We start from the raw sequence: 26,285 nt of genomic DNA on the forward strand, positions 1-26,285 counted from the left end.
ATTACTGAAAAATTAACAAAAGTATCAAACAAAAGCTAAGTAACAATTTCTTTTATCATTATTATTTATTTTGGTTTTACTTAACATATGTACCTCTGCCTGAACTCCTGGAATACAATTCGATTAGGAAATCCTTGCCGGCAGATTCGGATTCCTTCTAAGACCCCATTACAGCGAAGCTGGTCCAACACAAGATGGGGGTCAAGTTTTCCAGCCTGCAAATGACAAAGTTTTAGGTCAGTGTATGTGTTTATTACATGAATACAAGGTATTGAGAAAAACCGGTTATAATTTTCCATGTGAGACAAACACATACTTTTTTACATCTTTTTTGGCCACTGCTAAAATACTCAAAATCTTTGTTTTAAAACGTGTAAACACCTGTAGGTCATTATATTTTATTACCTCAACCTTTCTCCGTTTCTGTAAATACACAATACAGGTTTGTATAAATTTCTGAGAACCTAACAGAAACACTGTTGAAACATATGAGGCTACAAAGGCTTAAATAATATTCTCTTAGGTATTTTGACATCTATACATACACAGCCAGGAGAAAATTCAAAAGCATTTAAAATCTTCCCAGACGTGGCTGTCCAACAAAACCAAAACGTCTTTTGAGCAAGGTGTCCAGTACTACAATCAGTCAGAAATTTTCTTAGCTTAGGATAAATTGGGATAGTTGCATTAGCTAATGTCAGTGTTCAGGAAATTGTGGGGGAAAAATCTAATGTGCATTGGCAGAATACAGACGAAAACAAGACTGCTTCTAGTTTGACTTTTGCCACAACCATTTTGATGATCTATTAGTGTCCTGGAAGATTGTTTTATGAAAAGATCAGATGAAAGTTGAAATATTTGGCATAAATGAGGTGCATTATATTTGTTAAAATGGATCACTGCATTTCAATAAACAACTTATCTGAACTGTAGCTCATAGTAGTCAACGAATAATGGCATTGAGGGCTGGGTGCAGCCAGGGGGCATAGAACAGCTTTCCTTCCAAGTAAACAGTGAGCGTGTATTGTAAAAGATCTAAAGAAGATAGTTTGAAGATCAGGAGCGTTGACATCTAATGACAAGCACGAGGAAAATATATATATACAGTGGACCCTTGACTTACGAACTCAATTCGTTCGCGAGGGCTGGTTGTAACTCAAGTTGGTTGTAAGTCAAGACTATTTTTCCCATAAGAAATAATGGAAATACCAATAATGCGTTCCGAACCTCCCACTGCAACACTTAATCTTTTCATAATAAAAAAAGGGTTGTATAATGTGCATAATTTACCATAACACCAATAATTTTTCTAATGTACTAACCAAAAAGTAATAAAAAGTGCCTAGCCTACCAGAAACAACAATTTCATACTGTACTCACCATTTAATTTGACATCTTTGGGCTGCAGGAAGGGAGGAGGATGATAATGAAACTGAAGGTTTTTTAAAGGCTTTCTTTAACTTGCGCTCAGGCATTTGCAATCATTTCTATAGCTTCTTTTGCGTTAATTTTAATCTCCTCCTGCCTACAAGTTATTCTGACGAGAATTTTTCTCAGCATTTCCTTGCGATGATACAAGGAACTGTTTCTGAACTCTTCTGAGACCCCCCCACTCAATGGGAACAACATGCTGAAGTGCGTCCTGAAGCGCGATTGCCGCGACTGTGGAAGCTTGCTTGTCCATTGCCGGGCAGGGATATCACATGCATATCACCCATCGATATCTTTTCTGTTTGCTTTGGCTGAGAGACTCAGCACAGCTTTAAGCCGGCTTTTGCCCCAGCAACAGATAAACAGTCTTCCATACGGAGTTTGGACTTTGGCATGTCTTCTAGTTGGGGGAGGTCCCAAGAGAGTTTACAAACCTGACATTTTATTGAATGAGTGCCGCATTAATAGGAATGTTTCTGTTTGTTTACAATCGCGCAAGGATACACGTGACCGCATTCAGGTCGTAACGCAAGATGTTGGTCGTAAATCAAAATAAAAATTTTGGTCGTAAATCAAGTTGTTCGCATGTCAAGCCGGTCGTATATCAAGGGTCGACTGTATTTTTTTACCCCTTAGAGGTTTAGCTGCAGAAGAAAAGTACAGGATTCTCCCATAGGGTTGCACACCAGTTGATGGGTTCCCATGGCGTTGGCACCAATTGAAGAAAGAGGGTGGGACTCCGTCAGGTTAATAAAATAAAGAAAAAAAATATTGGGGCTCTGTCACACACTTCTGAAAATAACAGGCCCAGGGAATCTTACAATAATGTCAGACCTGTTGAAGATGTCCGTTCATGAACCAAAACAAATCCAAAGAGAATGTAGGTCATGCAGCACGACAAAGATTCTAAATACAAATATTTTTGCAGAAGAATGACTTCCTCAGAAGAGATTATGCATTTTAGAATAACCATAATCCAAATAAAGGTACACTGCCATGACCGGAGATTGTTTAGTGCAGCAGTTTAGTATATAGGAATTGTACAAAAATCTCTTGGTTTGCTTTGTGGAACAGACTGATAAATAGGTTATATGTTATATAAATATTTGAGATAAATGTGCTTTAAAAAGTGACACTAGTTAATAACCTGGATTTTATATACATTTTCAAATAAAAGCAGTGAAGTTTGATCAATATGTTTAATAAACACATTAAATGTGCAAACATGTTGTGCATTGTATGTTTAATTATTTGTCTTATTATCCTCTACCCTGTCCAAGCTGTAAACTTCTGAAGAGAACACAAGAAGAAAAAATAAGATCCTGAACCTGATTATATACAACTTGGCTGTTATTGCTTCCTTAAACATATCTGACCCTCTGATCTCTTTTGTTGAAAAGATTGACGGTTGAAGTATGTGCATTTAGATCTGAAACACAAATGTATAAGATGTTGTACTGAATGTGACCTTGACTGATCTGTGTTAAAAAAAAAAAGTAATAAAAGGTACAAAAAACGATTGTGAGGAAGCTGTCAAAGGAGGCTAAAAACACTTTATGAGAAGAACTGGATAAGACAAGTTGAGATATGCTTTGTGAGGCACATAATGAGGACACTGAGCAACTAAGTCTCTGTGCTTCACGACTACATTTCACTCCTGTGTGGGTAATACAATTCCACCATGATGGCACACTTTCCCGAATAATAAACCATAAATCACGAAGACCTACTGAAATGGAAGAAAATTGCTTTCAGGTCTAGAGATAAGGAGGAGATCAAATGGGTCCAGGAAGTGCTGAAAAAGCAACTCTGCAAAGGGAAAACATGGCTACAACAAGATGAAATGTAAGCTATAATAATAATATAATATGGAAAATATGTTAAATGTGATAGAGAACAACTTTCCTCATCTCCTTGTATATTACCTCCATCAGGACTCCATCCTTGAGCTGTGAATCTCAACTCTATTTTAAACACTTTGTCTCAGACAATCAAGGAGAAGCTTTCTACAAAGGCTTTGGTCCTGATGGCCAAGGGTACCAAAAGTATGTGCCAGTATGTGTTCTGAGGGCTTCTTCAGCCCCTACTTACCATTTCTCTGAAGTAGAAGATTGTGATACAGCACAGCTTATCTCACTTCTTAAAAACTGAGTGAGTAGGCATACATGGTGAATTCAGTCCAGTAGCTTTACCAACATATTATGGAGACCTTTGAGAGACTGGTCCTGAAACAGCTACCTCCCCTTATTATAGACCAGTTGAACCTCCAGCAGTATGGCCAGAAGGCAAATATAGCGGTATCTGATGTTATTATTTACATACTTCCCATAGTTTACATCTCCATGACAAAACTGGTTCCAAGGTCAGGATTATTATTTTTTTCTTTATTTGTCCAGTGTTTCCAACAATATCTGACTTCTCCACTTGAGGAATAAGCTAAAGGCAATGCAAGTACATACATCCACAGTGTCCTGGATCATATTAAAGACTGTTTGTGAGGCTCTAGGATTGTGGGCCACAGTTGATAGTCAACAACACAGGACCAACACAAGAAATAATCCTGTGTTCCTTTCCTGTTCTCACTCTACACGAGAAATGTTAACTTAAACTCAAGTTTATGCTGCAAAAGTTCTTTACAGTTGGCGGATTCAATACTATTACACCACAGTGACTAGTGTACTACTATACGCTGTTGTCTGCTAAAGGATTAATACCAACTCACAGGATGCAAGGCCAATTAGGAAAGCCAGCTGTGTTACAGGACTAGCCAATGACACACAGGAGGCAGAAAAGATAATGTTAGCAAAATTAGAGGCCATTAAGGCTAAAGGTGGACAACCACACCACAGAGTATGTATAGACACCAGTTTATTCCACCACAATGTACTAAGCTGCTGTTGGGACGCTTATTCACATACTGCCTTAATGCTGTACAATGCCTCCAGTCATCTTTTATTATCTTTACCATAGCCACCCGAATCACAAACACTGGAATATGAACAATATTTCTTTAGGGATGAGATACATCAATCAATGAATGCATTAACACACATATGCAGAGTACACATAATTTATATTTCATGTATACTACAGTATGTTGGATGTGTATATTGGCATACACATCAGGGTTACTATTTTGCACTTTACGTTCTGTTTTGTTGCTGTAGTAAGTGAATTTCCCCATGGAAACTAATAAAGTAATATCCATCTACCAATCTATATTTTATTAGGACACAGATGATGATCAAATTATATATTTTATTATACAATAATGCTTGAATACACATAGTTCCAAATAGTTCACAAAACTTCGCACGACTGTGCATTTTCTAAACATACCAAAAACCTGCACATACTAAACAAAAATACATATTTAAATTATTTTCCAAATCAACAGCACCATTACAAATGTTCATACTTACTTTACTGTCCATTTATATATTATTCAGATGAGAAACACCTTGTTAAGGTTACTGGTTATCCAACTTTAGCCTTATTTCCAAAAAGCATAACTCACCCTCTTCTCATGGTTGGGAATGATGCACCGCACAAAGTTGGGGTTTGTATTTCGTAGTGTTGCCATCAGTTTGGTCAGAGACTCTTTGTATAGCTGCCCAACTGTTCGAAACATGCCCTTCTTAGTTTTGTAAGCAGACCCGAAAGCAGTCTCGTTCATTCCTGCCACCTGGTCCAAACCAACAATGCGATCCACTGACAGCATAAGAAATCAAAGAAACCCAAAATTTAAATTAGTAATGTTCATTACAAGAGGTTACATAACAATATAGGAAGCTCTGACCCAATGAAAATGGAGAACTTTACCTAGAATACTGCAGACAACACAGAAACTAAACTTAAAGCAGTACCAGCAAAATTAAGCTCAAAATTAAATGAATGCATAAGCATCAATCAGCACCAGCTCACATTTGGAAATACAGGAATTCTACTTCCCAAAACATGCACTGATGTGACACTTTAAAAATATATATTTTTTATCCACAATTCTAAAGCCAATGAATGTAGCATGAAATCAATAAAATGCCCTTTTCAAGATTCAGAAAATAATCTGTACTTGCTGGCTTAAAACAAAAAAAAAATTAAAAAAAAAACAACATTTATATGTAGCATCCCATACTTTCTAATTTTTTTTATAGATTTCCTTATACTGGCAATAGCCCATTGAGACCCTACAGCTCGTGCAGTCTCAGGAGAAAATGACTTGCCATGAATTTAGAAGTCTCATTGTAACCCCTTAAACAATTTTTTGCATCCAATCATATTTCTGCATTCTCTCAAGAGGTTCCAACTGTGATTTGTCTGGCACATCTCTCTAACGCTCACATGAAAATGCAAAAGTCTGTGTACACTTAAGTTACCTTTGTCTTCTCCTTATTTATTAGTGAACCAGTAACGGCACACTGAACAATAATATGCAGTGAACACACTTAACTTGAGCATTCCTAGTTTTCATACTCTTTCTCTTTACGTTTAGCATCGCTTCTTCTCTTCTTTCGTCAGCATCTTTTCATGTTAAAACTGATTAAGTGTTGCAATTACTTAGTACGTTTTCCTTAATTTTTCACTTAAGCTGGCACTTAAGTCTTCAATCTGCCTCAAGAATGATTTAAGATATGAAGAGGTAGGGGAAGTGACGGTGAAGGTGGTAGGGATGAGAACGGTGCCCGTACACATGCACCGCATGACCACCCTGCTGGCCAATACCAAGAATTGATTCTACAATAAAATAAAATTAAAATAAAAAGAGGAATAAACCTTGGAGGTCAATCATCACCCTGAAAGCGGATAGTACACGTCACGTAGTATATGTGTAACAAATTTCAGGTCAATAGGTCAAACGGTTTGCGAGCTACAGGTGATGTAAAATCCTGGACAGACAAACGAATAGCCATGCTAGCGTATTATATATAAAGATTTAATATAATTAAATACAAAATATAAATGATTTCTTATTTGATCACCAAATGCTTTTTTGATAGTGTAAAGTGATAAAAGAGAGGAACAGACACCCTGGCATATTGACTGTGTTACAGGTAGCCAGCCCCATCCAATCAATAAGTGCTCTCATCTGGTGGCTGCTACACTAGTAATAATTTTACTATTTAACAACTCTATGTTTGCAAGTGTTTGAATGATTAATTCAGTTTTACTTTTAACTGTGAAGACAGATCTTTTTTATTATTAATGATTCTTACTTCTACTTACTGGCTCATGTTTTAAATTGTTCAGTGTTAATGCAAGTTAGATAGTTTACTTGTTGAATTGATGAATACATGTTAACACTTATTGGTTATTTCATTCTTATCAAAATACTGAAAAGACATACAAGTGTCTTCCTTAAACATTCCAATTACATGGGTTACATGAGAATAATGTAAAAGTAAAGTAATGAATATCTGAATGCTTTTTTCCTGGAAGTAATGTGTAAAGCAGTCCTGCTATAAATTTACAGAGGTTATTAGTAATTAGTAATTTGTAATTGATTACTTTCTTTGATTACCTCAACTCCGTTAGACAACAGTTATTTCATGTCACATTTATAAGAAAAAATAATTTCAGTTTTGTCTTTATTTTGTGTCAGAATTGGTAAGGAAAAATATACTGTACATTAAAAGGATAAAACATTTATTTAATGTACTAACTGAAAAAAATACATTGACCGCAAAGGATAATCCAAAAAAAAAAAAAAAAACAACTGGGAAAATGAATGCAGAAAAACACACTTCAGCTTGTTTTTGACATTAGATGTATTCCAATTTTATTATATTTTGATAAAACTTGTGTAAGGTCATCCAGACATGAAGTATAGTTAACAAGTTAAACAGATATACAGTAATCCCTCCTCCATCGCGGGGGTTGCGTTCCAGAGCCACCCGCGAAATAAGAACATCCGCGAAGTAGAAACCATATGTTTATATGGTTATTTTTATATTGTCATGCTTGGGTCACAGATTTGCGCAGAAACACAGGAGGTTGTAGAGAGACAGGAACGTTATTCAAACACTGCAAACAAACATTTGTCTCTTTTTCAAAAGTTTAAACTGTGCTCCATGACAAGACAGAGATGACAGTTCTGTCTCACAATTAAAAGAATACAAACATATCTTCCTCTTCAAAGGAGTGCGAGTCAGGAGCAGATAATGTCAGAGAGATAGTGAAAAGCAAACAAATCAATAGGGCTGTTTGGCTTTTAAGTATGCGAAGCACCGCGGCACAAAGCTGTTGAAGGCGGCAGCTCACACCCCCTCCGTCAGGAGCAGGGAGAGAGAGAGAGAGAGAGACAGAGAAAAACAAACAAGCAAAAATCAATACGTGCCCTTCGAGCTTTTAAGTATGCGAAGCACCGTGCAGCACGTCGCTTCAGGAAGCAGCTGCACAGAAGGTAGCAGCGTGAAGATAATCTGTCAGCATTTTTAGACGAGCGTCCGTATCGTCTAGGTGTGCGAACAGCCCCCCTGCTCAATCCCCCTACATCAGGATCAGAGAAAGTCAGCGCAAGAGAGAGAGAGAGAAAAGTAAGTAGCGTAGCTTCTCAGCCATCTGCCAATAGCGTCCCTTGTATGAAATCAACTGGGCAAACCAACTGAGGAAGCATGTACCAGAAATTAAAAGACGCATTGTCCGCAGAAATCCGCGAAACAGCAAAAAATCCGCGATATATATTTAAATATGCTTACATATAAAATCCGCGATGGAGTGAAGCCGCGAAAGGTGAAGCGCGATATAGCGAGGGATTACTGTATATTATATATTTTTTTTAAGGTAACAGAAAATAAGTTTTTAGAATCTACACACATGGACAGCACAAAATCTATAATGAATTAGCAAGAGGGTTGCTCTGTTTTCTGAACCGCATTAAATAGCACTGCATATTTATCTGGTAGTTAAAGAAAACCAATAACTGAAAGCCATGCCCAAGTAAAGCATGTGAACCAACAACTTTCTGGAACACATTTCTCTAGTTTGGTCTGATAAAACAAACCTACCACAAATGCTTCAATTTTGCATCTCTCTTATACTGAAAAACACAACTTATATTTTATTATACCGTGTCTCCTCTTAGAATGTATTTTAATGATTTGTTATTTTCAAAGTCTTAAAGAGACTTGTTGACAAAAATCAAGGTAGTTTCTTATTTTTTAATTGTTTTGGGTTTTAGGGCGGCACGGTGGCGCATTGGTAGCGCTGCTGCCTCACAGTAAGGAGACTTGGGTTCGCTTCCCGGGACCTCCTTGCATGGAGTTTGCATGTTCTCCCCGTGTCTGCATGGGTTTCCTCCGGGTGCTCCGGTTTCCCATAGTCCAAAGACGTGCAGGTTAGGTGCATTGGCGGTCCTATAATGTCCCTAGTGTGTGCTTGGTGTGTGTGCCCTGCGGTGGGTAGGCGCCCTGCCCAAGGTTTTTTCCTGCCTCGCACCCTGTGTTGGCTGGGTTTGGCTCCAGCAGACCCCTGTGACCCTATGTTAGGATATAGCGGGTTGGAAAATGACTGACTGACTGACAATGTTTTGGGTTTCACTTTTCGTTTTAACTGACAATATTTTAAAGTAAACAATTGTATTTCCTTTCTAATGGGAAATAAAAAAAATCAAGCCTAACAATCACACAACGAATGTTCAATGTTGTTTATTCCTTTATTCTCTTTCCCAATTACGTTTTAACTTTAACAATTTAAGAAAGGACATTTTAAAGATTCAGTTTACAAGAACTAAAATACATTCATTTACATTGTGAACTTAAGATTTAAATGCAAAAAAAAAATACTTAAATCATGACAGACTCTCTGATAATCCCAAGAAAACAATCATTACCACATAAACAGCACATGAACTTTGCCCAGCTAAGCCTTGAAGATCAGCTGGGGGTGCTTTGGAATGTTATGCATGATACTAAAAGTAATGAAGCAGTTTTCTGATCAGATTGTTATTAACTGAAAATAAGATGGCAAAGCAAAAGAACATCACTTGACCTGCTAAAACAATCTAAGAAAAAATATCTTGGGGTCATTTAACATATACAGAAAATTACTAGGACAGGAAAGTTGTTTGTGTATTTGTCGGGGGAGAAGGGCACTATGCTTAGAAGTTATTAAAAGTAAATTTATTTATACAAATAGACAATGGGTAATATAATGTACCCACACTTCAAGCAAAGGTAATTTTCCTATTCTAGCATAATGTTAGCATCAAAAATGTTAAAAACTGACTTCCAATAAAGAGGAACCCAAAATGGCTGGTGTCCCTGTTTTGATGATTCAGCATCCAGACTTTAAGTTCTGTTTCTTAATTATGTACGTGAGGGATTTCTCCCTATATCTGCACACGTTTTCCTCCTACATTCCCAACCAAATGTGTGCTAGGTTAATTCTTCATTCTATTCTGGCTGTTTCAGCGTAGGTGTGGGCATGTGTGGGCTCTATGGCAAACTGGCTTCTGCATTTGCACCATGATACTGGGATAGATTTAATTTACACCGGGATCCTCAATATGTCAACACTCTTTTAAATAAATTAGACAGTACTGTGACCTAAGAGCAAAATGAGCTAGCCCAACATGATTTGGCTCATTATTATACATTTTATAAAAAGAAAGAAAATATGAAAGGTACATGGTGTGGCATATATATTATCTGAATCAAAATACCAGTAATCCATGGAGAGATGGAATCAAGCCAGAAAAGACTCTCTACGACACTTTAAACAGACAAAATAAATAAAAAAAATAGATGAAGGATATAATTATGCCAAAGCATTTTACCGAATGAAATTAGTTCAAGTTGGAACTTATGATTTGTTGTTATATGTACATGGTACAATGAAATTCATATTTGCATGTCTCCCATAGACTAGTGACAACAATACTATAACAGCTCTAGACAATGAGTACTATATAGACAACAGTACTTACTTTAAATCCTGAAACTAGTCATTTTAATGCTATTGGTCCTGTACCATCTGTCAAAACGAATGAGGATTAAGAAAACATACAGTGCAGAGTGGTTGAGGTATTTAATAAATACTGTTAGTCTTTCTAAGACAAGATGTGTTGTTACTGAACAAACAGTAGCTGTCTGTCAGTAATAATTTAAGCAAACTTCACCACACTCTGGAACGCTTTGGGGTTGTAAACTGAACACGTGCCATACCAGGATGTTATTACAACCAGGGAGGACAGACTCCACTGTGCATCTACACAAGTTGATTGGAACAGATGGAAACATCCAGGCTTCACTCGGGCATAGGAGGAAGCAAGCAGTTTGCCGAGCCTTCTTTATATAGCCAAATATCATGTCTTATGTAATTAACAAAGTGTGACTGGTATAAAATGAATAATGCGTAGAGTAATTAAGGGACTGACTGAGTAGGAACAAAACATTTATGGGTCATAACACCTGAACGTCATATCGATGAAAACATTCTTATGTTGTGCTTATGCAAAAGATCCAAGTATGGATTTTTTAAGGGACAAAAAGCTTTGCAGGAACAATCCAAACCAGCAGTAAGAAAGGCCGAGTCAGGAAACACTACATTTACAGAGAAATCCAAAACAAAGGGGAATGTAGCAACGAGAAAGACTAGAAGTGGGAAAAGTCAAAAGAAAATCCAAAGACAACTGAAATTATTCAAGAAGCTACTTTTCTTGGGCCCACAATTTTTTTCTCTTTTGAAGAACAAAGTGTGGATGCCAAATAACTTGCAGTTTCCCCTTAAATAAATGGATGTTGTGATATCATGCATCATGCCCCAAGAGATGCATGGTGCCATAGCAAAAACCTCCTGAAGTAAATGACCACCTCCTTGATTTTGTAGACATTAGAGTAGACATTATTTTCAGGAGTATACTATGCTAGAAGAAAAATGTATTCCTTATAAACTGTTTTTTCATTGCTGTTGATCAGGCCTGAGATGGGGGTTATTCAAAAAAACTTGATACAATTAGAGATGTTTTTGGCGACACTGTCACGATTGGACAAGGAATACAGTATGGGGACTATGTATATTCTTCTGTGGCATGTACGGAGTAATAATAATAATAATTCTTTGCATTTATATAGCGCTTTTCTCACTACTCAAAGCGCTTAGCAATTGCAGGTTAAGGGCCTTGCTCAAGGGCCCAACAGAGCAGAGTCGCTTTTGGCATTTACGGGATTCAAACCAGCAACCTTCTGATTGCCAGTGCAGATCGCTATCCTCCGAGCCACCACTCCACCTGTCAGCAGTAGGAGCATGGAAGAATGTATACTGACAATCTCAAAATGCTGAAAACCACTGGACCAAATATCCTTCTACAGAAAATGGCACTTAGCTTCATGTTCAAGGGTTTTGTAATCAGCACTGACACAGTAATGGTGTTCAATGTTGAGCCGTAGCCTATAAATAGTATTGTGGTACAGATTGAAAACAGACTATACAAATCAAAAAATGACAAAATAAAATTAATAAGCTACTAGGGGACTTCACTCCATGCTCGCTTCGCTCACCAACCAAACCCCCCCCCCCCCCCCCCCCCGCACTACGTGCCAGCCACTTCATATCTCTGCCACTCGCGTATGTGGATTTCACTTTCACCCAACAACAAATCTTTTAATTCTCATGGATACGCCTCTTCATTAGGAAGAAACACTACTTTACCCTGATGGCAACACGAAGTAGACGATTTACAAGTGTCCGACTTAAAGTTTAAATCCAAACAATATATATTCAATCTCTTTTCGCTGTTCTGTTATTTCACTGAGTAATAATTTCCGTTTGTTTGCGCTAATGCAATCTTTACTATCTTTTTTTTTGAGACTTTCAAATTTTCGTACTTCCATCATCTCTAACCCCCTTTGCATGTGTATCGCGCCAAGGTTTTTGAATTCTTTACAACATTTTACTTTGTCGTCTACTCTTTGTCTTTTATTTCCGGCCCCGGGAGTGGTTAAATCTCTTGGCACAAAGTCTCGTCTCGTGTGACGTGAAAGTATCGCTCTGAGAAAGTCAGGTCTCATCCCAGGATTTTTTTTATTATAATAGAGAGAAATATAAAAAGTTCCTACTATAAGTATAAATGCTTTAGGACTTAATTAACTGATTTGCAACCGGTATTTTGGAGCAATTTGTTTTCTTGAAATTACTATTACATTTTAAATCTTCACCGCTGGAACTCGGCATGTAGGCAGCAATTATAATAAGGTAGCAAACACACTGTAAATGTCCATAGGCAGTATTGGGAGTAATGTGTTAGAAGTAATGTGTTTATGTAGTCAGAAAAGTAAAAAAATACTGTGTTATTTCATAGAAGTATTGCATTTATTCAGGAACATTGTGCACATGTGTGCTCTGGCCAGCTGGTGCCAACTAGTGAGAAAGAGGTTAAGCAAATGTGTAATGTGCAATCAAATGAAAAGAAATGAACAAAAGTTCTAAGTGTACGTTAAATCCTGTGTATGGTAAGGTGTAAAATTAATCTGCCCAGGTCAGTGTTTCAGGGAGCCAGTAATTATTTAGCTTCAAAAGGTGTGGGGCATGACACAAATATGGTGAACATTCGCCAGTCTTTTGGAGGGCTCAACCATATAGCCGAGCAGAAAAAAAAGAGTGTACTGTGTGCAGTCTAGTAACAGAAACCTGTTAATAAACTGTCAGTTTAGTTTTTTCTATAGATACATTGAAAATAGTGTGATCAGTTGGCATCGCTGCCAGCTTCCATACCATGAAAATTTGGGGGCATGTGTTGAGGATGCAAAGTACAATTGATATTTACTTTGCTGCACATAAAGGATTAAACATATTTTTGTATTAAATACAAGAAAGTGATCAAATTTGGCTGCAATTCTGGTGAGCTTCATGGAGGTTCATATGGGCTTAGGATTTAATAACAAATGCTGGCCAGTGAAATGTGCTGTTGTTCATGAAAAAGTTGCACGCTGTTTGTAAGGCATTACATTTTATAATAAATAACAATGTTAATTTTAAAAGTAACTATCCTCAACACTGTCCATAGGCAATTATCAGAAATAACTGGAATTTTAGGAGTCGATTTAAAATTTGGTACCACTTTTCCTTTGTTAAACAACTCTTTATTAAACTTAAATGCTAAAATGTACAATGTGATTGAATCAATTATTTTTAATTTAGCCAATATTTAAACTAAAATATATCTTTCTTTCAAGCCACATTATCTTTGAATGAAAGATTTCAATAATCCATATGAGAATAACTAGAATGGTAATCACATAATTATTTATTAATAGTATTTATCTATATGCTAAAGTATCTGCTGCACTTTTGGAAAAGCAAAGTGGTTGACAAAGCGGAATGGCAGACAGAAAAGTGGTGTCATTGGACGTCTTACATTTGTAATAAAAGTTCAGACTTCACAAGCCCATCTATTGATAATCCCCAGGACATGCTACACGCGTCTTCTGAATTCATAGTCAAGTGTAAATATTGTGTGTATTCACCATAATGAAGAATGGTAAAAAGAAAAGCGGCGACTGATGGATCTGTATTTGTCATTTTGGACATAAGACACAAAATGTCGCTATTAAACTTGCAGTATACTTTTCAAAAAATTAATATTTCTGAGAAGAGCAACTGTGCATGCAAATGTAAGGTATTTTATAAAATTTTAGCTACTCCTACCTAAATGCTACCAATTATCAAACCATTTGCCACCTTGTCATTCATCTGGAGTGACTAAATGGTGCAGCATATGCTCATCTGTCAGCTCTAGTTGTCCTACTACATCAGCTCAGCTAACAGTGTCTTGCACTACGGAAAGGAGCTACATGTAATTTGTTAAATAAAGTGACACGGGGAAATTAAATATTATCAGTATTGAACATTCCAGCCTTAAGAAACACCCCACTTCTTCTTAAAATAGTTCTTGACTATGCCTACAAAGAGGGCTGTACTATATAGAATTCCTCAATCTTTGATAGAGCTCTGCTCCTGGGAGAGTCGGGGCAGAACCACCAAAGGGCAATTTGACAAAGTTTATTGACTGTTCTCCAAACATGACAGAAGCAATGAAATTATTGTTTAATAGACTGTTACTTTGTCATCATATTATGTTTGCCAAGGCAGATATATAAATTGCTAAATTTCTTCTTTTGTCTTTTAGTGGTTTGTGAAATTGAAAAAAAACAGCTTAATAAATTAAATTCAGCTTGAAACATTTAAATCCCCATCCAATGACAGAAATATCACAATTCTCTTAACCAATAGATTGTGGCTCAAATAAAATAATTTCTGTCAGTCTCTCAAGTTTAATGACCCAATTTTCCTATGACACAACACACCTGTCACAAGTTTTTTGGCTTTAATTTAAAACAAAAAAAAAGCATATCCACCTATTTAAACAGATTCCCCTTTCCAGGCCACAATTCATCTGCTGCACTAGTGAAGCTGAATTTAAAACTACAAAATGAGGTAATTTTATCTGTTTACTTCAATTCTGGTATTTCTGAAATAAATTATGATAAGCAAGTCACGTGCATGTTGAAGAGCATCACAATAGCAGAAAAACATAAGAAAGACCAGTAAATGGATATTACAACTAAAAGACCTTATAGATGAAACTGCCTTTTTTGTTTGCCAATGCTTTAAAAGTCATGCAAGCTGTGAAGCAATGAGTATTTCCAACAGGTCATAGTACAACTGTAAGCGGTAACCTTACAGTGCTGTATATAAAATCACCTGGAGGGTCATGGAGACTAGACATATTGTCATAGAAAAAGGCCTTTTGAATAGTCTCAATCTCTACAGCAGAGGGACATGGGGAGAGAGAGAGGGAGAGAAAAGAGAGAGAAAACAAAAGCAAAACACATACAAGATATACTCAGGTTAGTAAAATTGCTTTTATCATGCACATCATCTGCTTTTCATAGAGATTCATCTGCAACAACGAAACATCTGTCACAGAAATCAGCATTAAACTGGGATAGGATTGTTGAATCTTAATTATGGTGTAACCTATATTATGGTGTATCCTTAGTAACTGTCTTAATGTGGTATATTTTAAAGTATGCATGAAAATATACTATACTTAGCTGAGAGGCAGCCCCAGGAGATCAGCAATTTGAGGTCACTATCAACTCTTCATGTTTTAAAATAGCTGAACTGAAGTAGTTCTAAAACTACTGGGATTGGATATAGAAAGATAACATCATGACCTAAAAAGTGTTCAGTTTTGTTATACAGTACTGTATTCCTTTTTCAATGATTCAAAACAAGCACTTACTTGTACACCATCTAGCAATACTGAAGTTGAGACACGTCTGGTGTCCAGAAAATTATAGCAAAAATTTCTGATTATCAAAATTTGGGATTGCAGATAAAGGCTTGTGAATCTGTACTCCACTTCTGTAGTACCTGTATATTATACTGTAATATAAGCTTTGCGGAAGCTGGGTGACATAGATCACGTGGAAGAGCAGTGCAGAATTGAGCAGGTGCCTTGTGAACGTCCAGGCCACATCAGTTCTGTACAACCCTCTACCTACAAGCTCCCCCACGACTTCTTTCGGAGTTTAATGTTTTACAGATGTTCTTGCTGCCTAATACTCAGTTTGTATGTTTGAGAATTTATGGTGATAATTGTTGCTCTGTAATATGCTGTATGGCATGTATACTGATGATGTAACATCAAATAAACATACTGAGAGATTTAAAAGATATTGGCAAAATTAATTCTTTAACAACATGATATACAAGTAAAAATAATCCACAGACAGTATTGTTTTCACTTGAACATACATCCATGTAATTTTATGGTTTAAAAAAAAAAAAAGACATTACCGTTCTCACAAAACCTACCATCTTTCCACAGTTCAGCAACAAACTTGTCAGAAGACTGATGGAGCAGAGTAGCTACATTGTCATTCAGCGGATCCATGTTCTTCATCAACCATTCATCTGCTTTGTAATCAACCTTATTAAGAAGGGAAAAAGATATATTAGTGAACAGGAACGTAAAAATCAGTCATTCTGACCAACCAGTTAGGGTTTGTTACACACAACATTAAAAAAATATTCTGAAGCAATGGCTGCTGGGAAGTGGACTTTTCAATTCATCAGTATGCTAATGAAGAAAATTCCTTCTTACAATACAGCTTATTAGTAGTGAGTGTGGAGTTTCACACATCTGAAACAAAACAAACTGATCCACACATGTCTGACCTTTATTTTATCTATAACCATCTTAAAAATACTCAAAGACCCAGAAAGTTATATACTGGTACAAACTAAGTGTTAAACATTACCTCAAGTTAAAAGTAATGTAAATGTCTTGTTTAAATTAATTCTCGGTGGTTTACGCTAATTTAATTTATTTGAAAATACTATAAACAAGGATTACAATGATTTACATTTGAAGGATACGTTTTTAAATATAATTTTTACACTGTCAACATTGCTTACACAGAAAGGAATGAACCTTAAATAGAAGACAGCAATAAATTAAACAAGCTAGACATGCTTTGAAATAAAAGAAATAGCTAGAGTAGTGGTAAATATTGAAGTCAAAAATGGCTCACCACGCTGAGGAAGCAAGGAAGTCTAGATCATCCTTCAGGTGTTGTTGGTACGTATATAGTTTTAATATTGATAAATTAAAATTTTTATATGTAGGCATTTATATACATATACATACACACATATACATACACACACACACACTTATACAGGGGCACTGTGCAATTGATGACCCTGCACTGTGACCCCAAAGGTCATACAAAAAGAAAATTGCCCCTCTGGGATTAACAGAGAATATCAAATCAAAAATTCGTGTATATACATACACAGTGTGTATATAAAATAAAAATTCATTATTATTTCTTCTGCTAGTAAGTAAAGTTCTGTTATTTCTACTTTTCTCTCTCTACACCAATGAACAGAAATATAATCAAAGGCTACACTTTCCATTATTAACATTACCATGAATTTACGTTTATTTTATTTTATTAAGCCTTACTTCATATATTATTGGGTGGGACTGCAAGTTTTCATCACCTAATTTATATATTTTTGTTTTCTGCAACATATTATTCACTACTTCTGCATATACAGTAATCCCTCACTATATCACGCTTCGCCTTTCGCGGCTTCACTCCATCGCGGATTTTATATGTACGCATATTTAAATATATATCGCGGATTTTTCGCTGCTTCGCGGGTTTCTGCGGACAATGGGTCTTTTAATTTCTTGTACATGCTTCCTCAGTTGGTTTGCCCAGTTGATGTCATACAAGGGACGCTATTGGCAGATGGCTGAGAAGCTACCCAGCTTACTTTTCTCTGTCTCTTGCGCTGACTTTCTCTGATCCTGACGTAGGGGGATTGAGCAGGGGGGCTGTTCGCACACCTAGACTATACGGACGCTTGTCTAAAAATGCTGAAAGATTATCTTCACATTGCTATCTTTTGTGCAGCTTCCTGAAAAGACATGCTGCACGGTGCTTCGCATACTTAAAAGCTCGAAGGGCACGTATTGATTTTTTTATCTGTCTCTCTCTATCTCTCTCTCTCTCTGCTCCTGACGGACGGGGTGTGAGCTGCCGCCTTCAACAGCTTTGTGCCGCGGTGCTTCGCATACTTAAAAGCCAAACAGTCCTATTGATTTGTTTGCTCCTTTGAAGAGGAAGATATGTTTGCACTGCGGTGGGTAGGCACCCTGCCCAGGATTGGTTCCCTGCCTTGTGCCCTGTGTTGGCTGGGTTTGGCTCCAGCAGACCCCCGTGACCCTGTGTTCGGATTCAGCGGGTTGGAAAATGGATGGATGGATATGTTTGCATTCTTTTAATTGTGAGACTGAACTGTCATCTCTGTCTTGTCATGGAGCACAGTTTAAACTTTTGAAAAAGAGACAAATGTTTGTTTGCAGTGTTTGAATAACGTTCCTGTCTCTCTACAACCTCCTGTGTTTCTGCGCAAATCTGTGCCCCAAGCATGACAATATAAAAATAACCATATAAACATATGGTTTCTACTTCGCGGATTTTCTTATTTCGCGGGTGGCTCTGGAACGCAACCCCCGCGATGGAGGAGGGATTACTGTACACAGTTGTGATGCTGTCATGTATTACATATTGTGTTGTTAATTATATTTACTTCATTTATGTGCATGATTGTAACACCAAGAGAACATTTTAGTTGCAGCCATGTTGAACTTGAACTTTTTTTTTTGCCAGGCAAGTTCTTACAAACCCCTTTAGGAACAACAGCTGCATCTGTCCCTCTACCACAGAAAACAAAATCCAGGACTTGCTACTTCAACTTTTTATTTGCTTTCTCAGATTTAGAAAATAGGCATTTCTAACTTGCAATTGTCACTCTTCGTTTATCAGGATGCACAAGACCACCACAACAACTACTACAGGATCTTTTACTTCACTTTACGTAAGAGTTTATATTTCTCCCTGGTGTACTAAAGCACATCTGGTCTAGCCTGAAACCTTAAGAACCTCATGATGAAGACTTCTGGATAGTGTTTGGCTGATAGGTTTTTGTGCTCTGTCAGTTTCTTTAAGACTTTGATAAAGAAATATAACATGAATCTTGCTGGATATCCGTCTTCCATCCCTCACCCTCATTTAAATCCCCAAGAATCTCATGTTGTTCAACATTATTTTCAAACAGCGCTGCATAGACAGTTTCATATTTTAAATTGTATTTCACTTTGTCAGCATTAAACCTGAAATCTCCATATGGTAGGCTATTTGAAATTTAATAAAATGTAATCACTTACTTTTCCTGCATAATGGATAATACAAAAGTCTGCTTTGTCTTTTAATTGCCTGGGCTTTTGGAATTTTGGATGTGTCCCTTGTTCTTGCGCCAATTTTTCCACAAAGGTCTTATCGGTAGCTTTAGGAAACCAACATTCCTCATCTAATAAAGCCAATACACCTGGAGGGTTTGCCTAAAAAAATACAAGAAGAGAAGCATGGTTAGTAATAAGCTAACTGCTTATGGTGGTTATATAGATAAACAAGGAGCAATGAACTGACCGGCCTTTCAATAAGGTCAATGCATGGCTGCAGATCCAGTCCGAAGTCTATGAAATTCCACTCTATTCCTTCACGTTGGTACTCCTCCTGCTCCAGGATGAACATGGTGTGGTTGAAGAGCTGCTGAAGTTTCTCGTTGGTATAGTTGATGCAAAGTTGCTCAAATGAGTTTAACTGTGGTAGCGAGAATGAGAATTGTAATAATCAACCCAAAGAACTTTGGATAACATCAAATAAGGCTTCAAAAAAATAATACTTTATGAACAGTTTAGAATGTAGAAGAATCTACAGTCAGCAGTATGATCTTCAGTCCATAAACAGTGGTGCAATCTATCCACTCACCATCAGCAGTGTCATTTACCAAAAATCCAACTGATGCAAATGCATTCATTTATAATTAGGTATGATATCTGTCCAATGGTAATATTGTGCTCCTTTGGACAGATTAAAATGTAAAATCAAAAACGTAATAAGGCGATAGTAAGCCCTGTTCAGGATGCATTCCTCATAAGGTATACCAGGCATGGCACACTATGAAATGAACAAAGGCAGACACACTTGGGGCATGTTGGAAGGGCTGCATGGTTCAGATGGGCTGGGAATTAGCCAGCAGTTCTTTGAGACTGTTACTACAGAAAAGGTAGCATGGCTTATCAACCTTGACATGTTGCCATTGTGACTCTCACCAGAACAACGGGGTAAGAAAATATAAATTCATCAAGCAAAAAGTGGTGCAGTAAACAAGTTTACAAAATTTCACACAGCTCAGGATATATTCTTCCAAAAATTCTCAAACAATATACTCAACTTTCAGCTTACCCTCACTGGCCAGAATAGGAAAAAACACAATTTCAAATGTCAGCTTCCTAAATTCTAAGATAACTTTTTCAAAAGTAGCCATAATCAGTTAGTACTGATGTAACATATATAGTTACACGAAAATTTAATAGTTTTATTTTGGTTAACCTGTTAGTTACTATTATAGATTCAAGAACCAGAATCCAATGGTCCTAAAATGAAAAAGCAGGTTGGAATGGACTAGCAAACTGCAGCTTATGATTTTTGAATATGGTTTTTCGAAAGAACATCTTGGTATTTCATTTATATTCTTCCGTAAATATTTGTTGCATTAAGCTTTGGAGGATTCAAGAAATAAAAAAAATGTTACACAATGATAAAAGAAATGCTTTATCAGAGTTCTAATACAGAGAAACTGAAATATTTTATTATGAAAGTAAACTGTCAGTTATATGCTTACTTTGTCTTTATAAATAACATAAAAAATGACCAACAATTCTGAAACGCATCAATGATAAAAACTGATTAGCTTGCTTATTAAAAGATGCTCAAGCACACCCACTACCACTACTTCTAAGAGCAAATAGGTTAGGCAGATGTAATGGCAGGATAGTTACCTCAAAGATCTCAAAGCCTGCAATATCTAGAATTCCAATAAAGGACGCTCCCTGCCTCTTGGTCCGGTCCAATGCCTTATTGATACGGTGTACAAGCCAACGGAAGAGTCGCTCATATGTGGCTTTTGCTAAGGCTTCTACAGCAAAGTCAGCCTTAAAAAAAAAAAATAAAAAATTATAAAACAGGTGGAGTAGCATTTTGAATAATTGCTTTTAGAAAAATCATGCACTGTAATGCTAAAAATTCTTTTTACCTGGAAAGAAAAAGGCCTTTTCTTGTAATATTTTTTAAAAAAATGGACCTTAGGAAAGATTTTTAATTTTTCTTTATGATGCGTTGTTACTTGGTTACTGACAATGTACTTTGTCCAATAACGCTTTGGTATTTTCTTGATAATTAGAAAAGTGTTTTTAGCTCTGCTAGTTTTGCTCGTTAATAATTGCTACCATAATGCACGTTTAAGTTATGCAAACATGCTGTGCTGTTGACTCACATTAATGATGCCAGAAGCACATATACATATACATTTACACACACACATACAGGATATAGAATCCATACCTGTTCTTTAGTTTGAGCCTTTTGGACATAGTCTCTGCCGACCTTAATGCGTGGAGACAGGATAGCACGTGTGAATTCCATCACATTCATCCCAAGTAAATGACAAAGCTTTTGTGCAGCTACATAGGTTTAAAAATTAAACTATTAGTAATAATTCAAAATATCGGAGTAATGTTCTTATAAAAAATGTCACATTCATTTTAAGGTAATCTTAAAAGACCTTAATCATTAGCCTGCTTTAAAGATAAACAGAATACAAATGATCAAAATAATCCACCAGCTCCAAATTTAGTAATAAATCAGTAGCAGCATACTCCATGCACTTAAACTCTAAGGTAGAGACATAATCCCAAAAATAACATGAATAAGCATAACTCACGGAAAACTGGAAGAAAAGATATTATTAAATATAAAAAAGAAGAATTATCCACTGAGACAATTAAACTCTGGGTTTTAAATTCATAGACTTCATCTTGTGCCATTACCTAAACTTTAAAGACAGCGACAACTGAAGAACTGTGTCAAGAAACATTACTGGAGCTCCATCATACTTAGGACAATATACCTTTACAGTATAATGCCTCACTGTTATTGTTCTCTTATTAGTAACCAGAAGTTTTTTTCTCCATTTTTTATAATTCTCTGTGTTTTGGGAGTTGCTGTTTGTTATAACATTTCTTGACATTCTGAAAAGACAATATTTCCTCTTGTATGTACATAGATGGATAGTACATACTTTACCTCAGGATAGCCAGATGCATCTCTCATTTAAACTAGATGATCATTTTTCAAGTACATTATTAATTAAAATGCTTTAATGATTTAAAAAAGAGTGGATAAATAATACAGTTGTCTTTAAGGTTTTTAAAATATGTTTCAGTTTTCTTAAGCAGAAATTAATCTGGCAATGCTTTATGGTTAGGTTATTCCAACTGTTCACATACTTCTCTACAATAAAATGAAAACATGTCAATGAGGACCATAGAACTTATGAAGTATAACTCTAGCTCATAGATCACTTTACTGGTTTACAATTAAGTACAGAACCAATATTAAAATCTTCCTTCTCATGAAGATGATGGCCTGACTAAAATTTCAAGTATGAGTAAAATAAGTGTAGGGAAACAAAGCCTTTAGTTAAGTCTTATAAATGAATAACCCACTGCATACCACATTGCCTGTTGTGAAAATAAGTATATCAAAACAGAAATAATTTGTCACAAATAAGTACACATTGGGGAATAATTTAGCACTGATTTTGTGTTGATTTTATAAGAAACTGAATGGTTTGTATGTACTTGAGTTTTGAAGATCTTATATGAGCAGGTTAAGTAAACTACGAAAATTCTCAATGCTTGCAACTTTTTATGGTGAATGCCTATAACTAAACGGGGACAAAACAGGACAATATGACATGATATTTTGTACTTTTATTATTTTTTTGCCTTGTGGGTCTTGATGATTCTAAACTGGCACCATATGTAATAATAATAATAATAATTCATTACATTTATATAGCGCTTTTCTCAGTACTCAAAGCGCTATCCACACAGGGAGGAACTGGGAAGCGAACCCACAATCTTCCACAGTCTCCTTACTGCAAAGCAGAAGCACTACCACTGCGCCACCTGTGAGGACGTGTGAATGTGTCCTATCTAATGCTCAGTTCATTCATGAACACAGTATTGCTTTGACATACTCTACCTCCTAAGTCACTTTCCCACTATAATCAAATATCTGTCAATCATTATTTGTCACAAGGCAGACTAAAATGACATGTGCGATCCACTTATGAAACCCAATAAACCCATTCTTGCTTGATAAGCTCCAGAACACAGGGTTATGTATTAAATCTGCAGTTACAATATAGCTACTCTCACTGGATGGTGCATCACAGTCCACACAGTTAAGTGAAGTAGATTATCAAGCATACGGTTTCACATCTAAGGCAAATATTAATGTCTAGCTCCACTGATACATAGGTGCCATTACCTGTGTTCTCTGGCATAGAAGCTTGGTCCGTGTTTCTCTCCTTCTTGAAGACAATATTTCCAAACTGAAGAACTGACGACACCACCCTTAACATTGCTATAATTAACAAAACATAACACATAGTTTTTTTAGCCGTTCATTCAACAACAGTTTGCTTTTCATTCTAAGAACCATTTGAGATCAGTAAAAACTTTAGTGACAGTGAGCAAAACCATAGTTTGTCAAAGATATATGCTCATGCAATGAAAGAAGGGATAAGACATCCACAACCCATTTAAAAAACACCTACACAGAACTGAACTTTGAAAGGATATTTTTACTAATTTTTCAAACCATAGCCTCATATAGGAATGTGGAATTTGATTGGGTCTAATAGACCATCTGATGCTACTACATGGTGTCTGTGTGCTCTGTGAGTAGTTCCTGAATCTCTGTTCACCTTAGAATTCAACTCATACATTTATATTCATAAATTCTATGATGATATTTTGCAGCATTTTAATTATGACTCTGTAAATAATCCCTCATCTTGCAGTGCACCTAGTCATTCAGAAGATAATACATCTTAAACAAAGCATGCACCCACTTGGTCAGTAGAAGGATATATAGAATTATAGAATTCATCCACCAGCAAAAGATCACTTGATAGGTGACTTTTTATTTTACTCCTCACATGGATTAGGTAAAGTAACCAAACAGGTCAAAGTAAAATTTGTGTTTGCAGTATGGAGTAACAACAAGGAAGTGCAATTTCATAGATAAAAGAAGAAGAAACAATTTTATACCCCTTTGTCAAATACTTACACATATACTAGAAATTAAAATCAATGTAAAGATTCTAGGTCTTTTCAACTGTTACATTTTTTAAATAATTTAAAAAAATCTCCAATAAAATGGATGGGGCTGGAAGAAAAAAAAAACACTTTTCAGGAGCTTTAGGTTAAAACAGCAAAGCAATGAATTAAGCTATACAAGCTGTCAGAACACTGAGGAAGGAAAAAAAAAAAATGTGGTCAGCATAAACAAATACCCACAACCTCAGCACATCAAAACTGACCTAAGATCTCTTCGTGCGTGAAGCTCATAATGTGCATTGCTTCCATCGTTTCTTGAAAATTATCCTTGTCTTGCTGTCCTGGGATTGAGATATTACCATTGGATAGAAAACGGTAATTATTAAATCCTTCAAGTAGTAGGTCGGCTGTAAAGAAGAAAAGGAAGGATAAAAAAAAACATAACTTTATGAGAAGTAAGTACATAATTTATCACTTGGCTTTCATATTACACAGTACTAGTGTATATAAAAAATCTTGTTTGAGGCTGGAAAACACACACTAATCTGGTAAAACTTATATACTCAATATACATTTTTTCTACTGATATCAAAAATTATTTTACTTTAGATACATAAGATTACTTGATGATACGAAACTAAACAGTATATACGATGAGTTCTTGTCAGGTTCTTCCATACCTAGCAGCTGAGAAAATTAATGACACAAAACTCACTACACGTTTAATATTTTTGTACATACACAATACAAGCTTTATTTCTGAAGTAACATCCAACAGTGACTGGAAACATTTAGAGGTATGAGCTATACTACACTTAAGATGCATTACTCTTTATTTTAGTTTTCTCCAAAATTAATCTTCCTACCAATCAGTCATGAAGACGACTAATCTACAAAGTACATCCTCATCAGCAACTGGACACCTCAACCAAGTGCAAATTGATAATGTGTCTCGTGTCACCAAAATATGAGGTAACCCTTTTTTATTTTTTTGATGATTTCTTCAGATGCTGAAATGACAACACACCTCTGCTAAGAGGAATAAAAAATACTTTACCAAAGATGTGCAGACAGACAGAAATTAAAATTCAATTTGCTACTTACATTTGAGATGTTCTCCAGCCCCAGCCAGTAATTGGTAGAAAATGTGAAAGGTTCTTTCATCCTTAGCTTGACGAATAGCACGTGATTTCTCTAGCAGATCTGTCAGTAGTTAGGGCAAGTCAAGGACTGAATCTAACGTTTAAAATTCCTTTCCATGCATCATTTCAAAATGACATACAACACATGTAAATACAGTGGAACCTCAGTTCACGACCATAATTTGTTCCAAAACTCTGGTCGTAAACCGATTTGGTCGTGAACCGAAGAAATTTCCCCCATAGGATTGTATATAAATACAATTAATCCATTCCAGACTATACAAACTGTATGTAAATATATATATTTTTTTTGTTTTTAAGCACAAAAATAGTTAATTAAACCATAGAATGCACAGTGTAATAGTAAACTAAATGTAAAAACACTGAATAACACTGAGAAAACCTTGAACAACAGAGAAAACTAACACTGCAATAGTTCGCGCTATAGCGCTACCAACCGCTGGCTAAAAACACTTTTAGTTTTAATGAGTTTTAAGCACAGGGAAAAAAATTAACATGTGAAAAAATCCGTAATTTAATTAACAACCAAGAAAAGTAACATTGCAACAATGCACGCTACGAACCGATCGCTGTAAACAAAAGTGAAAACAAAATCAAGCCCAGTGCATTGTTTAACTGCCTTCCTACATTATGCGTCCAGCTCTCTCTCTCGCGCTGCCTGTGTGTGTGCGTCTGTCTCTCTCTCGCGCTGCCTGTGTGTGTGTGTGTCTCTCTCTCTCTTTTGTGTGCCTGTGTATGTGTCGCACTCACTAGGACGTGATCTCTTTGGGATGGGGGTGATGCAAGATATTTTCCAAAGCCTCAGGACTCTCCCCTGTTCCAGGCTCAGGTTGAAGATGCGCTGTAGAGGACTCCCCAGCTCCAACGCACAGGCCTTCAGCAGTCGTGGCGATACTCCATCTGGACCCACTGCTTTGCTG

General features: G+C 36.3%; 1 protein-coding gene across 4 annotated transcripts in view; it reads right to left on the reverse strand.

Annotated features, from left to right (window-relative positions):
- The window catches only part of LOC114664469 (myosin-10), a 149,704-nt gene that overhangs the window by 31,155 nt on the left and 92,264 nt on the right, over nt 1–26,285 (reverse strand). For 3 of the 4 annotated variants that reach the window (XM_028818577.2, XM_028818576.2, XM_028818578.2), the window contains exons 8-17: nt 25,307–25,405; nt 24,466–24,609; nt 23,409–23,504; nt 21,417–21,535; nt 20,855–21,007; nt 19,440–19,613; nt 19,178–19,351; nt 16,249–16,363; nt 4,949–5,142; nt 94–215 (exon numbers count right to left, since the gene is read on the reverse strand). In XM_028818577.2, coding sequence (XP_028674410.1) covers nt 94–215; nt 4,949–5,142; nt 16,249–16,363; nt 19,178–19,351; nt 19,440–19,613; nt 20,855–21,007; nt 21,417–21,535; nt 23,409–23,504; nt 24,466–24,609; nt 25,307–25,405 — 1,390 coding nt within the window. Of the gene's footprint in view, nt 1–93; nt 216–4,948; nt 5,143–15,129; nt 15,193–16,248; nt 16,364–19,177; nt 19,352–19,439; nt 19,614–20,854; nt 21,008–21,416; nt 21,536–23,408; nt 23,505–24,465; nt 24,610–25,306; nt 25,406–26,285 lie in introns of all 4 variants that reach the window. The other variant, XM_051936285.1, reaches the window with a different exon arrangement.

The sequence above is a fragment of the Erpetoichthys calabaricus genome, chromosome 14 (assembly GCF_900747795.2).
Source record: "Erpetoichthys calabaricus chromosome 14, fErpCal1.3, whole genome shotgun sequence".
In the NCBI taxonomy this organism is placed as follows: domain Eukaryota; kingdom Metazoa; phylum Chordata; class Cladistia; order Polypteriformes; family Polypteridae; genus Erpetoichthys; species Erpetoichthys calabaricus.